Genomic DNA, 20,395 nt, shown 5'->3' on the forward strand with positions numbered 1-20,395 from the left:
CCAATTGATCAGATATTGATTGGTCAAATATTGATCAATTGGATATTGATAGGTCAAACATTGATTGGTCAGATATGAGTCAAACTGGGATCGATTGGTCAGATATTGATTAATCTGTTATTGATTGGTCCTCTGGTGGTGTTGTTTCTTGTGAGGATAAACGCCCCCTGCGACCATCCAATCAGAGACGACGCTCTGCTTCATGCTATGTGAGTGACAGGGCCTCAGCCAATGGCACTGCGCCTGCGCAGCTGGCAGCGTTGTGGGAGGCGGGACGAGCCGCCGCTCGGCAGCACAGCGGAAGAAAATGGCGGCCGTGGCTGCAGAGCCAGGAGCTGCGGCGGTTCCGACAACAATAACGGCGGCGACGGACGACGAGGGTCCGCCAGAAACGGGCACGGTCGGCCCGGGACTACCAGGAGCGCCACTGGACACCGACGAGCTGCGGGAGTCCGGTCCGGCTGTGGAGCTGGTCGTTCCCAGGGTGGAGGATGGTGGGGACGGGGAGGAGCGCCGCCATGTCAGGCCGGAGCTGGAGCCCGCGGCGGGAAAGGCGCTCTCTGAGAACGCCGTTAACGAGGAACCGATTAGTAACTTCCCCATGGAACGGATCAGCATAGACCGGTTCTCTCCCGGGCTTCCGGTGGATCCTGAAGGCGGCGGGAACGTGTCGGTGCAGGCGGCGTACCGCAGCATCCTGGCGGATCCGCAGCCCTCCGCCGTCTTCCTTCACTCCTTTCCGGCTCCCCCGCCCGTCACCGAGGCCGGCCTGTCTCTGGCGGAACCGGCGGAGCCGACCACCAACGTGACGACGAACCGGGCCGAGACTGCGGGGAGAGACAGAAGCTACACGGCTCTGGTCCAGCCGGAGCTGAGGCCTGGCCTCGTCGAGGACGCCATGTTGGACGGTACAGCGGACCGGCTGTCGGTCCCGGACAGTCTGGACCCAGAGACGGGGTACGGTAAAAACTCCGTGGGGGCCGAAGAGCTGCCGGGCGGCGGCCTGCGGGACGCTTCCCCGCCCTGCCGGTCCCCGAAGAGGCGGCTGATGACGGAAAAACCCACCGAGGAAGGCTCCTCCCGGCCGGAGCCCGGGCCGGAGCCCGGTCTCGGCGCTCCGCCGCTCGCCTCCGTCCGGGACTTGAGTCCCGGGTCCGAGGTCCGGGTCTGCCTGGACCACGTGATCGATGACGCGCTGGTGGTGTCGTTCCGGGTGGGGGAACAGGTGTTCTCCGGGGTGCTGATGGACGTGAACAAAAGGTGAGACTCAGTCAGGGATGTCACACCTGTGCGCAGGTAAAATGAGCTGAATCAGCTGAATTCTGCTGCAGTGATTAGCCAATGGACAAACATTAAGTTACTGTCTGACATTTAATGGGGATTAATCAGATTAATCAATACTGGTTGTGGTTTACTTTCAGAATCACAGAATCAGTCAGTTCTGCACATCATTGCCTCCAGTGATCAGTTTATCTGTAAAAGGGTTTTTTTAAGTTCACGATCGATACCTGGAATCAAATGATTCATTTATTATGACCTGATTTTCTGTTCTGTTTCTGATGAATGAAACAATGACTTCTTCTTTGATCGTCAGAGGACAGATGTTTGTCCACCTTCTGTTGTTGAATTGAGATCAGTAGATGGAAGAGCTCCAGCAACGATATCAATGATGATGGATTAATTGATTGAATTTCAAAGCTTCCTGACAGCACAGATCCTCACTGACTCTCCTCAAGTCCGATACTTCACACTGCTGTCTGCGTATTTGTCTTTGTGGTGGTTTTAAATGATTTATCATCAAATCTGATGTATTATGATTATTATTTTTGTTTTTTAAAAGGGGGGGGGGGGCATTGGCCCCTCGGTCTGTGATTCCTGTATCCTGGTCTCTGATTGGTTCGTGGATTCTGATTGGTATATTTTAAATGTTTAAGTATATTATTCTTTGTTTGTACTGGTGCCTGGTAGTTCGCCTGTTGGGATCACTAGATTGATCCGGGTTCTGTGGATGTGGGTCAGTCTCTGACTTTTCTCTCCTGCTGTGGCACCGGGTGGATGGAGGATGTGTGCAGTGATCAGCATAACGTCTGCTTCAACCCAAACGCCCAATCAACGTCCGATCGTTGTAAAGTTCACAGTATTTTGGCTTGAAATGCCTCTGATGTCCTTAAAGGTCACTTCTGTCTGGTTTTACTGTCAGTCACCAAATGCTCACTGAAGCATTCGATATCAGAGCCAGCACCGTCGTATTCTGAGAGACTGCTCCTTTAACGGCAGCAGCAGGATGTTCTTAGATGAGTGAATCAACACTGTAGGGTCAGTTTGAGATCAAACGTCAGGTTCTACAGCCAGATCGCCAGTTCTTAAGGTTCTCACCGTGTCTCTGTGTGTGTGTAGGTTCGGACCCTACGGTATTCCCATTACCGTGTTTCCTCGGCGTGACGACCGGAGTCGGCCTCAGGTGTCTCAGCCGGTTGTTGACGATGAACCATCCACGAAACAGGAAGAAGTCAGCGCCGCATCCCCGCCACTGACCCCGCCTCACCCCTGGGCCTCCAAACCGCCACCGCTGTTCCAGGAGGGGGCGCCGTACCCCCCTCCTCTGTTCATCAGGGACACCTACAACCAGGCCTTACCTCAGCCGCTGCCACGTAAGATCAAACGGCCAAAGCGGCGCTACCGCTGCGAGGAGCCCACCTCCATCATGAACGCCATCAAGCTCCGCCCCCGCCAGGTGCTCTGTGATAAGTGCAAAGGTGTGGTGGCATCAGGTGGGCACAGAGAGGCGCGGCGGGGCCCGGTGGACCTTAGGGGCGAGGAGGCGTCCCGGCGGCGACGACCAGCTGAGGGCCCCATCTCATCGGAGGTCAAACGGCTGAGGAATGATGACAAGGGAGGACGTGCCGCAGCCGATAGACGCTCATCATCAGGGATACGTGTGTCATCTTCTTCATCATCATCATCATCTGCTCGCCGGGTTCTGAGGGGCGTGGCTTCATCGTCCTCGTCATCCTCGTCTAGCCGCATGTGTCTGAAGCTGAACTCTAAGAAGGTTCTGGCCAAAGGTTCTGCTGTCGACCGCTCTAAAGCGCGGCAGGTACTCAAGAAGCTGGTGAGGAGTTCTCAGCCGCCACCGCCACCGTCGCACCGCCGGGCCAAAGACCAGAGCCAGAACCAGGAGCGCACCAAGGCCGTGACCAGGGCCGCCACCCTGCAGAACCACAACCAGAAGGTCCACTTCACCCGCCGGCTGCAGCATCTGAGCGGGGCGGCCGTCAATGCGAGCACCCACACGCCGCTGCCGCCCAGAATGCGCCTCAAACCCCAAAGGTACCGTACCGACGACAGCCAGGCGCCTTCCTCCTCCTCCTCCTCCTCCTCCTCTTCCTCCTCCCCCCTGTCTAAACACAGTGCTCGGTCATCGCCTCCCAAACCCGCTTCAAGCCCCACGCCGAGCCCTGCCCCGCACACGGCGACGCCCCCTACCTCGGTCGCGCCCCCCTCCTGTGTAGCCAGTATTGATGTGGAGACGCAGGAGGTTAGCCCCCGTGAGGAGGTGGAGGTGGGGGCGGAGCAAGAAGGGGGAGGAGATGATAGGCAGGTAGTGGAGCCTCCCCCCCCCCACTCCTCCTCCTGCTCTTCGTCCTCCTCCCTGGACTCCTCCCACACAGAGTACAGCTCCACAGAGACCTTTGACCTCCCCCCTCCAGGAGACCTGCCCTCCTCCTCCTCACCCCCTGTCCTCTCTCCCCCTCCCTCCTCCTCCTCCCCCATCCCCAGAACCGATGGCGAGGAGGAGATGCCGGCCGGTGGCGAGGAGGAGGGAGGTGACCTGAAGAGACGTCGCAAGTCTTCCACGTCCTCCTCCTCCTCCTCGTCTTCGTCGTCCTCCTCCGTCTTCTCCAAGCTGGTGTCAAAGTGTTCGCTCCCCGACGGCCGGACCGTGTGCGTCGGCGACATTGTCTGGGCGAAGATCTACGGCTTCCCCTGGTGGCCTGCGCGCGTGCTCGGCATAACAGTGTCGCGGCGTGGCGACACGGGGCTGGCGGTGCGGCAGGAGGCGCGTGTATCCTGGTTCGGCTCCCCCACCACCTCCTTCCTGCCGCTCACCCAGCTGTCGCCCTTCCTGGAGAGCTTCCAGTCCCGCTTCGACAGGAAGAGGAAAGGGCCATACCGCCGCGCCATCGCTGAGGCCGCCAGTGCAGCCAAACAGCTGACGCCTGAAGTACGGGCACTGCTCACGCAGTTCGAAACGTAGCATCAGCTACTGCTGCCAACGCCGTCCCCATGTGCCCCTCCCACTTCCGGTAGTGGGCGGGGCCTGCCCCCTCAGACTGATGTCTGTCTGTCAGAGACTGATGCAGGCGGACGATGTGGATGTTTTTGTTTCTTCTGTTCTCCCTGTTCAGAGGAGGGGGCGGAGCTTTTCAGTTACCTGTCAGTGTTCAGGGGAGTGGTGGGCGGGGCTTATCTATGCGGTCACCTGCCCTTGTCTTCAGAAAGTTCCTCAGTTCCAGGCAGGTGTCGGTCAGCAGCAGCGTTTCCAATCGCCACGCTGTCACCGTGTCATCTTCATTCGGTCAGGCTGAGGGTCACGTTACATTTACCACCTGTTAACAAACAGCCCTGATGCTGTCGTGGTGATGTCATCAGATGTGTGCCGTACCGTTACGAACTGGACGTTTGATTTACCTGGTGGGGACACTCCCATTGGAGACGCTGTCTCGGAGCAGTATGGGTAATGTAGTCTCGTGTTTCTATACTGCCTTGAAAATTCAGCCATGTGATTTGCTGACTCAGTGACATAATGATGTCACACATTCTTATCAATAATATACACACACAATAAGTATGAACCAATAGATAATCAGTTTAAAAAAACATGGGTCATTAATGGGAGCTAAGCTAACCATTGCTAGGGTTAGGGTTACTGGACATGTTCTGATTAGACCCCACTGAGCATTTGGTTCTGACATGTTCGTCACTCATCTGTCTGGCGGTGGGAAACGCTGTGATGTGCTGACATGTGACTTCCTGTTTTGGTTCTCTTCTTCGGTTCCTCCGCGCTCTTATCACAAAGATAAAAACAAAACTGTGAAATGCAAAGTGTTGTCCAAACTGAGGCCAGGGGTCCCAAACAGGTGCAGAACAAGTCATGGTGGGTTTTAGTTCAATCGTGATCATGTGAGAACCGATTCAACATTCAAACGTAATGAGAAATGATCTCTGATGGGTCAAATACTGAACTCCCACAGTCCAGCAGGATCACAGTACAGAAACCTCAAGACCCTGTAGCCCAGGATAGAATCACGTGCCTTTAGATCAGGTTCTCTTAGTCCAGGCTGGAGTCAGGTCCAGGTAGCCCAGTATTAGATCAGGTTCTTGTGGTCCTTGGTGAGGTCGGGTCCCCGTAGTCCTGTAGTAGATCAGGTTCTCTTGGTCCTGGGTGAGGTCAGGTCCCCGTAGTCCTGTAGTAGATCAGGTTCTCTTGGTCCTGGGTGAGGTCAGGTCCCCGTGTTCCTGTAGTAGATCAGGTTCTCTTGGTCCTGGGTGGGTACAGGTCCCCATAGTCCTGTAGAAGATCAGGTCTTTTAAGTCCAGGATTGGATCTCTGATTATACATGTGTTATTGAAGGTTCAGGTTTTTGAGTTGTGGGTACACTGGTGGCTTTCTTTGATCAGACACTCATTGATCAGTGATCATACCTATTGATCAGGTTGTCATTGATTAGAGAGAACTGTGCTGCTGCTGAGTTTGATGTTTTCTGTGTTTGAGACCCTGGAGCCTCAGTTTGTCAGCATGAGATGGACAGGTGAGACGCACTGATTGTTTAGACGGGAAGCTTCTCGGCTCTCACGCTGACGATGGTGACGATGATGATGGTGAGGAAGGTGGATTTTCCCTCTCTGTGCAGCTCCTCTGTCAGACTCTTTTACCGTCTGTTTGCAGATCAGAGATCTGAGCTCAAATCTGTTGGACAATAAAACCAGAGAATCCGTCTGAGTCGACCTGTGTACGTGTTCTTTTTCTCATGTTTTAAATCTATTAAAAAAACTGTCAAACTGCTCTTTGAATCGTCATCATTTAAACTCTCACTCTTCTTCTGTGGTGATTTTAGCGTAGGAGTCACGGTCGTGCCTGGCTCAGCGGCTCCCCGGCTGCAGACATCATGGTCAGATTTTCTCACCTGCAAACAGATGTTTGGTAAACGGGTCCCCAGCTGTTTTTACCAAATGTTAGCAACAGTTAAGCCACGTCTGTAGGTCAGCACTGTTCAGAACTCTACTGGGATTTCTAACCATTTTTGGATAAGACTTAATAAACCAAATAGTCGATGTCCATTGGTTTCAACGTGAGGTTACAGGAGTTGTTGCTGATTTTGGGTAAAAACATCTGAGATTACCAGAGTGGGAAAATACCAGCAGGTACCAACTAAATTCTGGAATATGCAGTGAGGTACAGGGTAAATGCTGTTGATGATCAGCAGGTTTTGGGTAAATTGATAAAGGTGATGGTGTGAAACATACAGCAACAGAACCAGATATATGCGTGTTTGTATTCCAGTATGTGATCATATGATCCGTCTGTATGAGGTCACTGCTGGTCTGAGACCAGTTCGTCTTACCCAGAGGTTCATATTGATCCTTTGTCTGTTGATCACATGGCCGCCCTGCTGATGTGATCCTTCATCATTATATTGTGACATCACAGATAGCATCATGACATCACTGCAGAGCATCGCAGTCTCTCTGATGACATCATCATTGACACCTGCCTTTCTTTCTGACATCAGTTACACCTGTCTCTCTGATTACATCATTAGTTATACCTGTCTCTCTCTCTCTCTGACATCACTTACACCTGTCTCTCTCTCTGATTACATCAGTTACACCTGTCTCTCTCTGATTACATCATTAGTTATACCTGTCTCTCTCTCTGACATCACTTACACCTGTCTCTCTCTGATTACATCAGTTAAACCTGTCTCTCTCTCTCTCTGATGACATTACTTACACCTGTCTTTCTCTCTCTGATGACATCATCAGTTGCACCTGTCTCTCTCTCTCTGATGACATCACTTACACCTGTCTCTCTCTGATGACATCATCAGTTACACCTGTCTCTCTGATGACATCATCAGTTACACCTATCTCTCTCTCTCTGCAGCACAACTCTGAAGAGCTGCTGACACAGAATCCTGCGCTGTGATTGGCTGAGAGGCTGTGGACACAGTCAGAGGGACTGGTGATCAATTACATGGACATAGATAATCAATAATTATTTAATTAACTAAGAGTTTATATTTATAAAGAGAAGGAAATGTATTGATTTGTTTGATCTGATCACTGAGGGGTTCTATGGATACCAGGTTCAGATCAATGACACCACCTTTTATTTTGCGTCCTCCAATCAGCAATCACCAATCAATCGCTCACTAACCTGTCAGCCCACAGATGCCTGTGCCGACAGGTGATCAGGTGACTGGCCAGGTGAACTCTGGTCTCCATGGAAACAGAGTGACATCACCCACCTGAGAGCCTGAAGGAGGCAGCAGAGAGTCGCAGCTCAGTTTTACAGACTTAACTGCAGCACCTGAACACGTCGTGCACGAAAACTCACAACCAGAATCCAAATCCACAGAGTCCAGATCCAGCAGCATCCAGGTCAACAGAGTTCAGGTCCAGCAGAACCAGATACACAGAGTGTGGGTTCCTCATGCTTATACTCATGTGTTATACTAACTTAGCCTTATGCTAACTCAGCTTTGTGCTTTCTCAGCCTTATGCTAACTCAACCTCATGCGAACTCAACTTCACGCTAATTCAGACTTATGCCAATTTAGTCTCATCCTAACTTAGTCTCATGCTAACTTATCCTCATGCTAATGTCAGTGTTCACTAAGAGGAGTTTTATTATCCCCAATTGAAATGAGATCAGTTGTGCTGTAGAGATGACTTTAAATGTTAACAGCTGCTAACTGCAGGGGTAGCTGTTACGTGGCTTACTGAACCAACAAACAATGCTAACATTTGCATGCTAATATCTGGCTGACACATCTGACCTGATACCTGATAAATGAGTTTAATCTGTAAGAATTAAATCACATTTCATGAAAATAACAGACATCCAACTATGAAACATGATGCCAAATACATTTGACTAATAAGTAAATAAAGTCAGTTAGCTTAGCATCACCACGTTTCCCTCGCATTACAAACTGTATCAACACTGACTGTGAAACAGATTTCTTCTCTTTTAGACTCTCAGACTATTGTTTCTGGGCGCTATGCTAGCTCCTGGTCCTACACTGACTTCCTGTTTTCAGAGCTGACTGTTCCTGATTGGACAGCACTACAGCTGTTTCCTAGCAACAGATGTACACATCACTAGTCTTTATCAGCTGAGACGTTTCTGATGTTTCAACGACCTGGTTTAGTCATAAACTAGTTATAAACTAGCTCTTAACTAGTTAGTGGTTTTTGAGACCTGAGGTCTCAAGAGGGCCTGCTGGTCTAACTGGTCTAAACTGGTCTGAACTGGTATAATCTTGTCTGAACTGGCCTAAACTGGTCTGAATTAGTCTGAGCTGGTTGTTTGAGGTGTGAATCATCCGTCCCCTCAGATGTTTTTTATGTCTCTGATCTGAACTTGATGCAAATGTGATGACAAAATAAAGTTGTTATTATTATTATTGTTGTTATTATTGTTATTATTATTATTATTATTGTGTATAAAGTGATCAATGCAATAAAAAGGCTGCATGTGTGAAACCAGTCTGGCTGTTTTGGTAGATCAGTGATTATTGATCAGTAATTGGAGTTGCATGAAGCTGATTTCAGTCTTTAGGCAAGAGCTAATTTTCATTATTTCATTTATTTTCAAGTGAAACGTTTTATTTCAGACAGAAACACTACAGACAGAGGACTTCTCTCTGTCCTGGTCTTGTTAGACCTGAGTGCATCAGACAGAGGACTTCTCTCTGTCCTGGTCTTGTTAGACCTGAGTGCATCAGACAGAGGACTTCTCTCTGTCCTGGTCTGGTTGGAACAGTTCACTGGTATAAAGGAACCACATTAAGCTGCTTTAAGTCCTATTGATCAGATCGATCTCAGTTTGTACACGTTAACAATGAATCCTCTGTCCACACTAAGGTTAGACATGGAGTTCCACAAGGTTCAGTGCTTGGACCGATACTATTTACCTTATATATGCTTCCTCTGGGTAATATTATCAGGAAGCACTCCATTAATTTCCACTGTTATGCAGATGATACCCAATTATACTGATCAATAAACATTTTGTTATTGAATTTCCTGATTTATTCATCGGTGAAGTGTGAGCTCCTTCTGTTAACGAGCTGAATCATCAAATTCTTGTCATCCAGACTCCGACATCACTGGAGGTTAATCATTAACGTGTTTATTTGACATCAAAGGCAGAGCGATGTCAGGTGACCCATGTGACCTCACACAGGAAGTGGTTAAGATAAAGAATTTATTGTATGTTAAGATTGTTTGGATCACCATTTTTATGTGATGTGTTAAAAATATTGACTCCTGGTTTCACACATATTTATCGTACGCTTAACTCGACTGGACAGTCTGGACCTCAGTGATAATCAGGAATCAATAGTCAATGACCAGTAGACATAAACTGCTGTCTTAGTGAGAGTGTCACACATGAACAGGTGAGTAGTTTCTGTCACATGGAGACAGTTTCTGAGTCTGATGGTTAATAATCAGTAGCTGATTCCTGCGGACTTTCACCTAACGTCTGCCCCACCTTCCTCCCCTTCAGTATCAGGTACTCACTCATCCTGACGGTCCAACAGGTGAAGGTGAAATGGAAGACGACTGTCAGGTAAAGGTATTTGATTTTCTCTCTAAAAAACTTTCAAAAACTTTTCAGGCTGTCAATCGTTATCTCCTTGACTGAAGACAGATGAACATTTGGAGAGATGGACCGGTGGAAAGGTAAACAGGTGGAAATGTAAAACCGGTGGAAAGGTTAAAAGGTAAACTGGTGGACAGGACAGTATTATTAGTACTACTGGTGGTAATGACAGTATTGTAGTATTATTAGTAGTACGGGTGGTAATCACAGTATTGTATTATTTGTAGTACTGTTGGTACTTACAGTATTGCAGTATTAGTTGTAGTGCTAGTGGTAATTGCAGTATTGTGTTATTTGTAGTACTGGTAGTATTCGCAGCATTGCAGTATTGGTTGTAGTACTGGCGGTATTTACAGTATTGTCGTATTATCAGTAGAACTAGTGGCAATCACAATATAGTATTATTTGAAGTACTGTTGGTACCCACAGTATTGTAGTATTAGCTGTAGTACTTTGCACCCATTACTCTGGGTGCTAAAGTAAATGTCTCTTAGTCAATCAATCAATCAATCAATCAATCAATCAATCTTTATCTATACAGCTCCAGGTCACAGCAGTGTTCTCTCAGACTGTTTCCATAAAGAGCAGCTCAGAACAAACTCTTTCATTCAGAGACCAAAGATTCAGGAATTCAACAGGAAGGATTCAAGAATCCCCACAGAGCAGCTCAGAGATTAGATTAGGACCCAGTGGAGGAAGAACTCCCCTTTAACGGGAAGAACTCCCCTTTAATGGAAGAACTCCCCTTTAACGGGGAGAACTCCCCTTTAATGGAAGAACTCCCTTTTAACGGGGAGAACTCCCCTTTAATGGAAGAACTCCCCTTTAACAGGGAGAACTCCCTTTTAACGGACAGAACTCCCCTTTAATGGAAGAACTCCCCTTAACAGGACGAAACGAGAGAGAAAACAAAATACTAACAGCAACTACAGTACTGACAATAGGAACATGACTAATAATGATCAATGACAATAGTTAGTGAATAATAATAACAGGACTAATATCAGTAAAAAGATCTGCAGCAGTGATTCATGAACCCAGAGAACCACAGCAGTAGAACCAGGACCAGGATCCACAGGAACCAGAGAACCACAGCAGGAGAACCAGGACCAGGATCCACAGGAACCAGAGAGATGAGAAAAGCACAGAAAGGCTCCGGGAAGATACCAAGTTAGTAACAGACATTAAAGAGACATGAAGCATCAGGATGGAGAGGAAGAGGAGGAGAGAGGAGCCCAGTGCATCATGGGAGTCCCCCGGCAGTCTGAGCCTATAGCAGCATAACTAGGGGCTGGTCCAAGACCTGATCCAGTCCTGAACTATAGGCTTCATCATTAAGGATGGTTTTTAGTCCACTCTTAAATGTAGAGAGGGTGTCTGCCCCCCTGAACCCAGACTGGAAGGAGGTTCCACAGGAGAGGAGCCTGATAGCTGAAAGCTCTGGTTCCATCACTACTTTAGAGGACTTTAGGAACCACAGTTCTTTATAAAACTCTTTTTACATAAATCTGATTTTAATTGCAGTTTTATTTTCATTTATTTATTTATTTTTTTCTTTTAATCTTATTTCATCACTTCATTCCAATTTTTTTTGGTTAGTGTTTGCAAAGTAACCTGTGTGAACAGGTGTGTCTGTCTGTCCAATCAGAGTCATGATTACCCAACAGAGGGGCGGAGCCACAAGGTGCACAGGGTCAACCTGCCAATAGGGGAAGATGGACAGAACAACCAGCCAATAGGAGCACAGGGGGCGGCGTCGGACATGATTTACACCATTGAAGACGTCCCACCGTGGTACCTGTGTATTCTACTGGGACTACAGGTGAGACTGGGCTGAAACTGGGACTGCTGAATTTAGATTGGAACTACTCTTTTAGACTGGGTTTAGACTGGCCTTATTCAGTTTAGACTGGTCTGGTTGGGGTTAGACTGGAATTAAGCTGGTCTGGTTCTGTATCGACTGCTCTGGTTTGGTTTAGACTGGGCTGGTTCAGCTAGGACTGGTCTGATTCAGGTTAGACTGGTCTGGTTCGGGTAAGAATGGTCTGGTTTGGTTTAGACTGGCCTGGTTTGGATTAGGGCAGCTCGGTGGTGTGGTGGTTAGCACTGATGCTTCACAGCCAGAAGGTTCCAGGTTCATATCTGCAGGTTTGAGGCTTGAACCTTCCTGTGTGGAGTTCTCATGTTCTCCTCCTGTCTGTGTGGGTTCTCTCTGGTTCTCCAGCTTCCTCCCACAGTCCACAGACATGCAGGTTAATTGGTGGCTCTAAAGGTGGGAGTGTGAGTGGTCGTCTGTCTCTGTATGATGGTGACCAGTCCATGGCGGACCCCACCTCTCACCCAGTGTCAGCTGGGATTGGCTCCACCCCCCACATGGGTTTAGGTTTAACAGTTTTGTCTCTACCAGGTGTGAACTGTGACAGCTTCAGGTTGGTGAACAGGTCAAGAGAGGCCATGTTTTTTTCCAGTTTGCAATGAGAAGCAAAGACCAATGACAGGCCAGTGAGCATTTGTTTGTCCAGTCAGGTGAAGGAAGGACTGATGCTGATGTCACCTATCACCTGTCCTAACCTGTCCTCAGCACTACCTGACGTGTTTCAGCGGGACGGTGGCGGTGCCATTTCTTCTAGCTGAGGCCATGTGTGTTGGTCGGGATCAGCACGTCATAAGTCAGCTGATTGGAACCATTTTCACCACAGTCGGAATCACAACTCTGATCCAGACCACTGTGGGAGTCAGGTGAGGTGGGTGGGTGGGTTTGGGGGGGGGGGGTGAGATAGGGGACCAGGTGAGTCTGACAGATGTGTGTGTGTGTGTATAGACTTCCTCTGTTTCAGGCCAGTGCGTTTGCCTTCCTGATTCCTGCACAAGCAATCCTCAGTCTGGACCGCTGGAGGTGTCCCAGTGAGGGTAAGACAGTCTATCTGTCTATTTGTCTGTCTCTGTCTGTCTGTCTGTCTCTCAGATGATGGAAGTCATGTGACCTGTTGTTTGGTTGCTCTGCAGAGGAGATTTATGGGAACTGGAGTCTTCCTCTGAACACGTCACACGTGTGGCAGCCTCGAATCAGAGAGGTACCTAATCACAGTCTGTACGGTGGTCTGATTGGTCCAGGTGAGTCGCGATGCAGCAGACAGGTACCTGGAGGGCAGCTTCTGTTGACGAAAAAACCTGGATGTGTGATGAAGTTGTAGAGGTCACTGAGGTGGGGGTGGGTATCATTAGCCAGTCAGTCCCCCCCAAACACTGACCCTGGAGGGGGGCGTCCTGTGGGGGTATGAACTACGAGTCATTCAGTTCCTTTATAAACGGAGGGAAAACTATTCATTTATTTATATTTATAAATTGATTTATTTATTTGTGTGTGTGTGTGTGTGTGTGTCAGATCCAGGGTGCCATCATCGTGTCCAGTGTGGTGGAGCTCTTCATTGGTCTGCTCGGGTTGCCAGGTTTGCTGCTGGAGTTCATCGGGCCGCTCACCATCACTCCAACTGTCTCACTGATTGGCCTGTCTGTGTTCACCACGGCTGGAGACAGGGCTGGGTCCCACTGGGGCCTGTCTGCACTGTGAGACACCAGTCTGTTTGCCTGCCTATCTGTCTATCTATTCCCCTGTCTAATCCTAGCCTCACAGACAGGCAGACAGACAGACAGACAGACAGCTGTCTCTTTCTCTCTCTGTAGGTGTATTTTGCTCATCGTGCTCTTTGCTCAGTACCTAAGAGCGACATCACTTCCTGTTCCTGTTTACAGCAGGAAGAAAGGACTGACCGCCATTAGAGTCCAGATCTTCAAGATGTTCCCCGTAAATTAAAAACACACAAATACACAAACACAGCAGGTAATGATGTAATGTGACGATGTCAGGTGATGATGTAATGTGACGATGTCAGGTGATGATATTTCAGATCTCCATTATCTTGTTAGAATATTTTGAGATGAAAAGTTATTTCTGGGTCATGATGTCTCTCTTCTGATGTCTCAGATTATCCTCGCCATCATGTTGGTTTGGCTCGTTTGCTACATTTTCACTCTGACAAACTTGTTGCCGAGTGACCCTGATCGCTACGGACACAAAGCCCGGACCGACGCCCGTGGTGACATCATGGCTTCATCACCCTGGTTCAGAGTACCCTACCCCTGTAAGACACCTGAAATCAGCCAATCATAGGCTGTGTTCATACTTTGTCAGAACATGAATCAATCGCCCAATCAATCAACCAATCAATCAACCGACCAATCGATCACAGATCAATCAATCAATCAACCAATAAATCAATCAATCAATCAATCAATCAATTTTATTTATATAGAGCCAATTCAAAACAAGTGTTCTCTCAGACTGTTTCCATAAAGAGCAGCTCAGAACAAACTCATTCAGAGACCAAAGATTCAGGAATTCAACAGGAAGGATTCAAGAATCCCCACAGAGCAGCTCAGAGATTAGATTAGGACACAGTGGAGGAAGAACTCCCCTTTAACAGGAGAACTCCTCTTTAACGGGGGGAACTCCCCTTTACTCTGAAATGTAGAGAGGGTGTCTGCCCCCTGAACCCAGACTGGAAGGAGGTTCCACAGGAGAGGAGCCTGATAGCTGAAAGCTCTGGCTCCATCACTACTTTAGAGGATTTTAGGAACCACCAGTAGACCTGCAGTCTGGGAGCACAGTGCTCTAGTGGGGTAGTACGGTACTATGAGCTCTTTAAGAGATGATGGAGCCTGCACATTAAGAGCTTTGGAGGTGAGGAGAAAGATTTTAAACTCTACATCTGGTTTTTCAGTTGACATCACAACATCAGCATCAACTTTTTTCAATCTGAAGACGTTTTTCAAAAAAGGCCCTGAAATCATGTTTGGAATCTGTTGCCATCAACAGCCTGAAGTCACATTTTATCTGTTAGAGAACTCAGACCTTAGATGTGGACAGTCAGAAGTCACAGCCAGAAACCTTAAACCATCTGTGACGATAGGGTGACGATAGATCAACCAGAATGTTTTCTTTTTAGTAAAACTGACTTCCTACCTCTGCTCTCTCCGGTCTCTGATAGGCCAGTGGGGGTTGCCTGTGGTAACAGTTGCCGGGGTGCTGGGGATGCTGAGTGCCACTATGGCGGGCATCGTGGAGTCAATCGGTGATTATTACGCCTGTGCTCGACTGTCTGGAGCCACACCCCCTCCAGTCCACGCCATCAACAGGTGAGAAATGAAGTAAAAAGGAAGTAATGTTATCTTACCTGGCAGAGCAGGGGACCCACACAGGTGTCTGATAGATTTGTTTGTTTGTTTGTTACAGAGGAATCTTCATTGAGGGCGTCTGCTGCATCATCGCTGGCCTTTTAGGGACTGGAAATGGCTCCACCTCCTCCAGTCCAAACATCGGCGTCCTGGGCATCACCAAGGTAACCGGGATCAGGTTCTGCAGACCACTGCAACTAGTCCCCAGGTTTCTTCAACTAGTCCCTAGGTTTCTTGAACTAGTCCCCAAGTCTCTTTAACTAGTGCCCAGGTCTCTTCAACTAGTCCCCAGGTCTCTTCAACTAGTCCCCAAGTCTCTTTAACTAGTCCACAGGTCTCTTCAACTAGTTCCCAGGTCTCTTCAATTAGTCCCTAGGTTTCTTTAACTAGTCCCCAGGTCTCTTTAACTAGTCCTCAGACTTCGTTAACCAGTCCTCAGACTTCGTTAACCAGTCCCCAGACTTTCCACCTCTGTCACCTTCCTCCTTGTTCTCTCAGGGCTAAATCTGATGTAACTTACCTGTACAGACACGTGAAGTGGGCTCACACCTGAGTTCCTGAACGTTTTCTGCAAATCTGCGAATCAAACATCTACCCCATGACCTGACGATAGATGTTTGATTCGCTCGCCCTGTGTGCAGGTGGGCAGCAGGCGGGTGGTGCAGTATGGAGCAGGCATCATGTTCCTGTTGGGATCGGTTGGGAAGGTCACAGCTCTGTTCGCCTCACTGCCAGATCCGATCCTCGGAGGAATGTTCTGCACGCTGTTTGGTGAGTCACAGCCACAATTAACGTGTGTTAATACAGGTGTGATGTGATAATAACCCAGGTGTGTTCCTCAGGTATGATTACAGCCGTTGGTCTGTCTAACCTGCAGCTGGTGGATTTGAACTCATCCAGAAATCTTTTTGTTCTTGGGTTCTCGATGTTCTTTGGTCTGACTCTGCCAACGTACCTGGACACTCACCCCAACTCCATCAACACAGGTGTGTGTGTGTGAGACTGTAAAAGTCAAGTAAGTACAGTGTGTAACAGTTGAGTTTAATCTCCTGTTTTATCTATGAAGTGTTACCTATTAAAGATGACCTTGGATGTTCAGGTATGAACTGCAGCTGCAGGTGAGGTGAGTATCACCAGTTCTGTGTTTCCTACCTGTTGGATGAGCTGATCCAGGCTCAGTATCAGTGAGCAGGACACTAACAGACAATTGATCCAATTGACTAGGTTACAAAACAGAGAGTCTGGTTACCTGTGAGTCTCCGGGATTTAAAAATGACTCTTTCAGTCCTTAAAAACTTGAAAAGAAGAAGAAACTGTCAAACCTAAAGTCATTTGATCGTTCATTGTTTGTTTTTTCTTTTCTTGTTGAAGCTGGAATCAGGATCAGGTGGAACGACGTTTGTTATCTCAGGGTCTCTAATTCAGGTTTCAAAAAACTGATTTGAGTCAGCTGATGGATGTGGATCAGCTGATCAGTGTGGATCTGGTCTGTTCTGTGTGTTCAGGTCTTGCTGAACTGGATCAGATCCTGACGGTTCTTCTGTCCACTGAAATGTTTGTTGGAGGATTTCTGGCTTTTTGTCTCGACAACACGATACCAGGTAACACACACGCAGAAACATAAACACACACAAATATAAACACACACACACACACACACAGGTACACAAATATAAACACACACACACTGAAACATACACACGATTGGATGTTGCTGTGGGCCACAGTGTTGAGTGAATATGTTGAGAAACATTGTGTGTGCGTGTGTATGTTCAGGTTCCAGACAGGAGCGAGGCTTGGTTCAGTGGCGGTCTTCCTCCTCCTCTTCCTCTTATGACCTTCCTGTGGGGATGGCTCTGATCCGGCGGACTCACTGGCTCAGACGGTTTCCCATCAGCCCCTCCTTCACAGGTTTCCAGACAGCCAACGACGTGCTGCCACCTGAGGAGGAGGAGGAGACGCGAGGAAGAAGAGGGGAGGAGGAGGAAACTACTGACGTCAGCCAGCCCAGTACAAAGGTATGACTGTGATGTCATCACGTCAGACCTAGTGCTGCGTTCACTGATAGTCAGACGAGTCCAGTCAGACCCTGTCCAGAGTCAGAGGGTTCATTGAAAACATGGTAGATATGATGTTAACTACAACTCCCAGGGTGCATTTCAGCAAGAAACGTCCAGTCACAGAGCTTCACTTTCTGTCCCGTGCTCCAATAACGCTGGGGACACACCCCCCACCTGTGTGTGATGGCCGCTTTGCTGAAGTCTGCGGCTCATACGTGTGTGGCGTTACAGGGATGGCGCGTGGCGGCCACACAGAAAGTGTATATATACACACATAAATGTATGGATGTATGTATCTATGTGTTATCGTGTGTGTATCATGCTCTCCAGGTACAGACACTGAAACTGTAGTGACGTTTTATGATGTTGCTGGTATGATCATCACACATCATTTTGATCAACTGCACACCTGTCACAGAAATAATAAATGAGACTTTGACTCTCACCTGCCGCACCTGAGACGCAGGCCTGTGGCTGTTGAAACCTGTTAACATGATGTGATGCACTGTCAGGTGGGCGGTGTGTCCGCGGAGTCGCAGCAGCTGAAGCTACAAAAGGCGTGGCCACAACTTCAATCTGTGCAAGAACTGGGTTGATTCAGAAACAATGACAACGTGTTTTGAATTTGCACCTCTGACTCACAGCTGAGGCTCATGGGTATTGTAGTATTTAGTCTGAAACAAAGCGTTAATAAACAAAGTTGTGTTTCTGTGGTCAATCACATTCAGAATTCCCATTAAAAAACATTTAAAATAAGAAAGAGGATAAACACTTTGAGAAGCAGTAGCTCTCCATTTAGAAACTCTGTTGTTAACAAATTGCTCAGGTTTAATGAGCCAATCAGAAGTGCCCCTCTCACAGCATTTGCCTTTGTGACAATGGAAACCTAAAAAAATTAACAACAAACACTGCTCAGTGTTTTTGTAACCTCAGAAGATTGTTCAAGAAACAAGTTGTTTTTATCAAATGGACACTGTAAAGATGTCAACACTTTTGTGCCAGAAAATTGTGCAAAAAGTGATCGTTTTTATTAACATGAATAACACCAGCAAATGTATTTGTATGCCATTTAGCAGTGAAGTTGAGGGGGTTTTAAGTGATACATTTTTAATGAAGTTTAACCAAAGACTAAAGATGAATCATTTCTGGCATTAAATATGCAAACACAGCAGCTCAGTAGTCATCAGGTTCTCTGAATAGTATGATAGAGAATCATCTGCATAGAAACACAGTAAAGCCTCAAGTTTCTGACTGGTGAAACTACCAGAACTGAAAATGGTAAAATGGTAAATAGTCTGTATTTGTATATTTCCTTTCTAGTCATTTCAACTACTCAAAGTGCTTTTACATCACATCCTCATTCACGCATCATTCATTCAGGAGGAATCTAAGTTGGAGGAGACTGTTCTTTCACACACATTCACACACTGAAGCTGCTTGGAAGCTGAAGTTGGGGTTCAGTGTCTTGCCCAAAGACACTTCGACATGCTGACTCATAGCTGGGGGATCGAACCACCGACCTTCCGATTGAGGGACCCACTCTGCCACCCCGGCTGGTTCCCAGTACAGAACCAGAATTGTAGCACATCAAATAAACAGGAAATGGTATTTTGTAATTCGTGTCTTAATTTAGTAATGACCCTGATTGACCATTTGTTCTTAAAATTAGAGCTTAAACTTAAACAGAATTCATTTATATCAATATTTTTTCATTTGAAAAAGTGTGATATACAGCATTTAATGCTGTGATTATGCTCTGTTCTGAAATCCTGCTGTAGTGAACAAGGATGTCACAGATGGAACCAAATTTAAAAAAAAACTAATTTTCTCTATCTGCCCCTCCTGTTTATGGGAAACATTCAGAAAATAATTGGTGAAAGGAAAAGAAATTTCACAAAAGTGTTTAAAAAATGAATGAATGAATGAAAGAAACAATCTGAGGTGAAATAATGTCATAGTGAGGTGTGAAAACGAATGAATATCAAATCAATAAGCAAAAAGCACACAGACAGTGACAACAAGCAGACTCTTTAGCTTCTCTGTGACATTTAGATGTCTGAATCCACAGCCATCTCCTCTGTCTTCTATGGTCACGTAGCACAAATTTCAAGCATTTTACATGTTTCTGCTGCACAGACAACACAGTTTTCTGAAAAGCCCATTTTCCACCTGTGAGATAGTGATTTAATAAAAGGCTCAAAGAGGACTGTAAAGCTCTCAGATACACAGCTAGTTAACAGTGGGCTGTTAGCTGATACCAAAGAAAAAAAACGTTACACACACACACACACACACACTCATTATATCCACCATATATCACCCCTCCCCATTCACTGTGATGTCATCACGGCGCTGTATGTGTGAAGTTAATTGATGGTCTGTGAAGGGTCAAGGGGAGGCAGGGGGGAGCATACAAGGAGGACATGGAGACCGTTGGCTGGAACTGCATCACTGACAGGACAGTGGAGGCGGGATTTATCATGATGGGGACGGGGTTTGCACAGCGCACTGAGAACATGGTGACCTTGGGGGTGAAGCTGGCTGCTGGGAGGAACACCTGGACATACTGACCCGTCTCTGGATCCAGCAACATCTTCCTCTGAGGCGGTGGGGGCGTGTCCACATAGAAGCACTGCCCACTTTTAGGGTCTAACACTAGATGACGGGGGTCGGGGCCTCCACCAGAACCAGTGATGTCAACAAGAAAGTCACTTCCCGCTTGTGCAGGTAAGAAATCGTGAACGCAACACAAAAGCTGCTGCTGGAGGTTCTGCTGGAGGCTCTGTTGGAGGTTCTGTTGAAGGTTTTGCTGGAGGTTCTGTTGGAGATTCTGCTGGAGGTTCTGCTGGAGGTTCTGGTGCTTGTGCTGCTCCTGTACTGCAGGCATCAATGTGTTGCCTTCACTGTCCTGGTCTTCCCTGATGCTGGTCCGGCGAGGTGGGCAGGTCTTGGTGAAGCGCTCAGGCTGATCCAAGGTGTCACTGGTCAACCTGCTCTGGTTGTCCTCAGACCTCCTCAGCAGGTGGAGGGTGGGAGCAGGTGGGGGGGGCTGCAGCTTGGTCTGGATGTAACTCATGGGGCTGTGCACATAGCTGACCTTCCCCAGGTGAGGGTGCAGGTTGTGGCGGAAGGCAGGCAGGGCAGTGGGGGTGTAGACACAGGGGTGGAGGATTTGATGGGAGGAACTTGGGGCAAACTGAGAAGA

The 20,395-nt window shown here is 47.8% G+C and overlaps 2 protein-coding genes across 2 annotated transcripts; both read left to right on the forward strand.

Moving 5' to 3' along the window:
- Positions 1-307: 307 nt before the first annotated feature.
- pwwp2a (PWWP domain containing 2A) lies at positions 308-6,046 on the forward strand. The gene is made up of 2 exons (XM_070856026.1): positions 308-1,260; positions 2,398-6,046. The coding sequence occupies exons 1-2, from the start codon at positions 308-310 to the stop codon at positions 4,256-4,258; spliced, it is 2,814 nt and encodes a 937-aa protein (XP_070712127.1). The 3' UTR covers positions 4,259-6,046.
- A 3,748-nt stretch (positions 6,047-9,794) lies between these two features.
- Positions 9,795-18,747, forward strand: slc23a1 (solute carrier family 23 member 1). Its single transcript, XM_070856036.1, has 15 exons — positions 9,795-9,862; positions 11,544-11,717; positions 12,477-12,634; positions 12,717-12,805; positions 12,902-12,969; positions 13,281-13,462; positions 13,580-13,700; positions 13,881-14,037; positions 14,944-15,091; positions 15,189-15,294; positions 15,772-15,901; positions 15,973-16,116; positions 16,636-16,731; positions 16,907-17,148; positions 18,571-18,747. Exons 1-15 carry the CDS (start codon positions 9,845-9,847, stop codon positions 18,619-18,621), a joined length of 1,884 nt encoding a protein of 627 aa, XP_070712137.1. The 5' UTR covers positions 9,795-9,844; the 3' UTR covers positions 18,622-18,747.
- Positions 18,748-20,395: the final 1,648 nt, after the last annotated feature.

This window comes from Pempheris klunzingeri, unplaced genomic scaffold (genome assembly GCF_042242105.1).
Source record: "Pempheris klunzingeri isolate RE-2024b unplaced genomic scaffold, fPemKlu1.hap1 Scaffold_50, whole genome shotgun sequence".
In the NCBI taxonomy this organism is placed as follows: Eukaryota; Metazoa; Chordata; class Actinopteri; order Acropomatiformes; family Pempheridae; genus Pempheris; species Pempheris klunzingeri.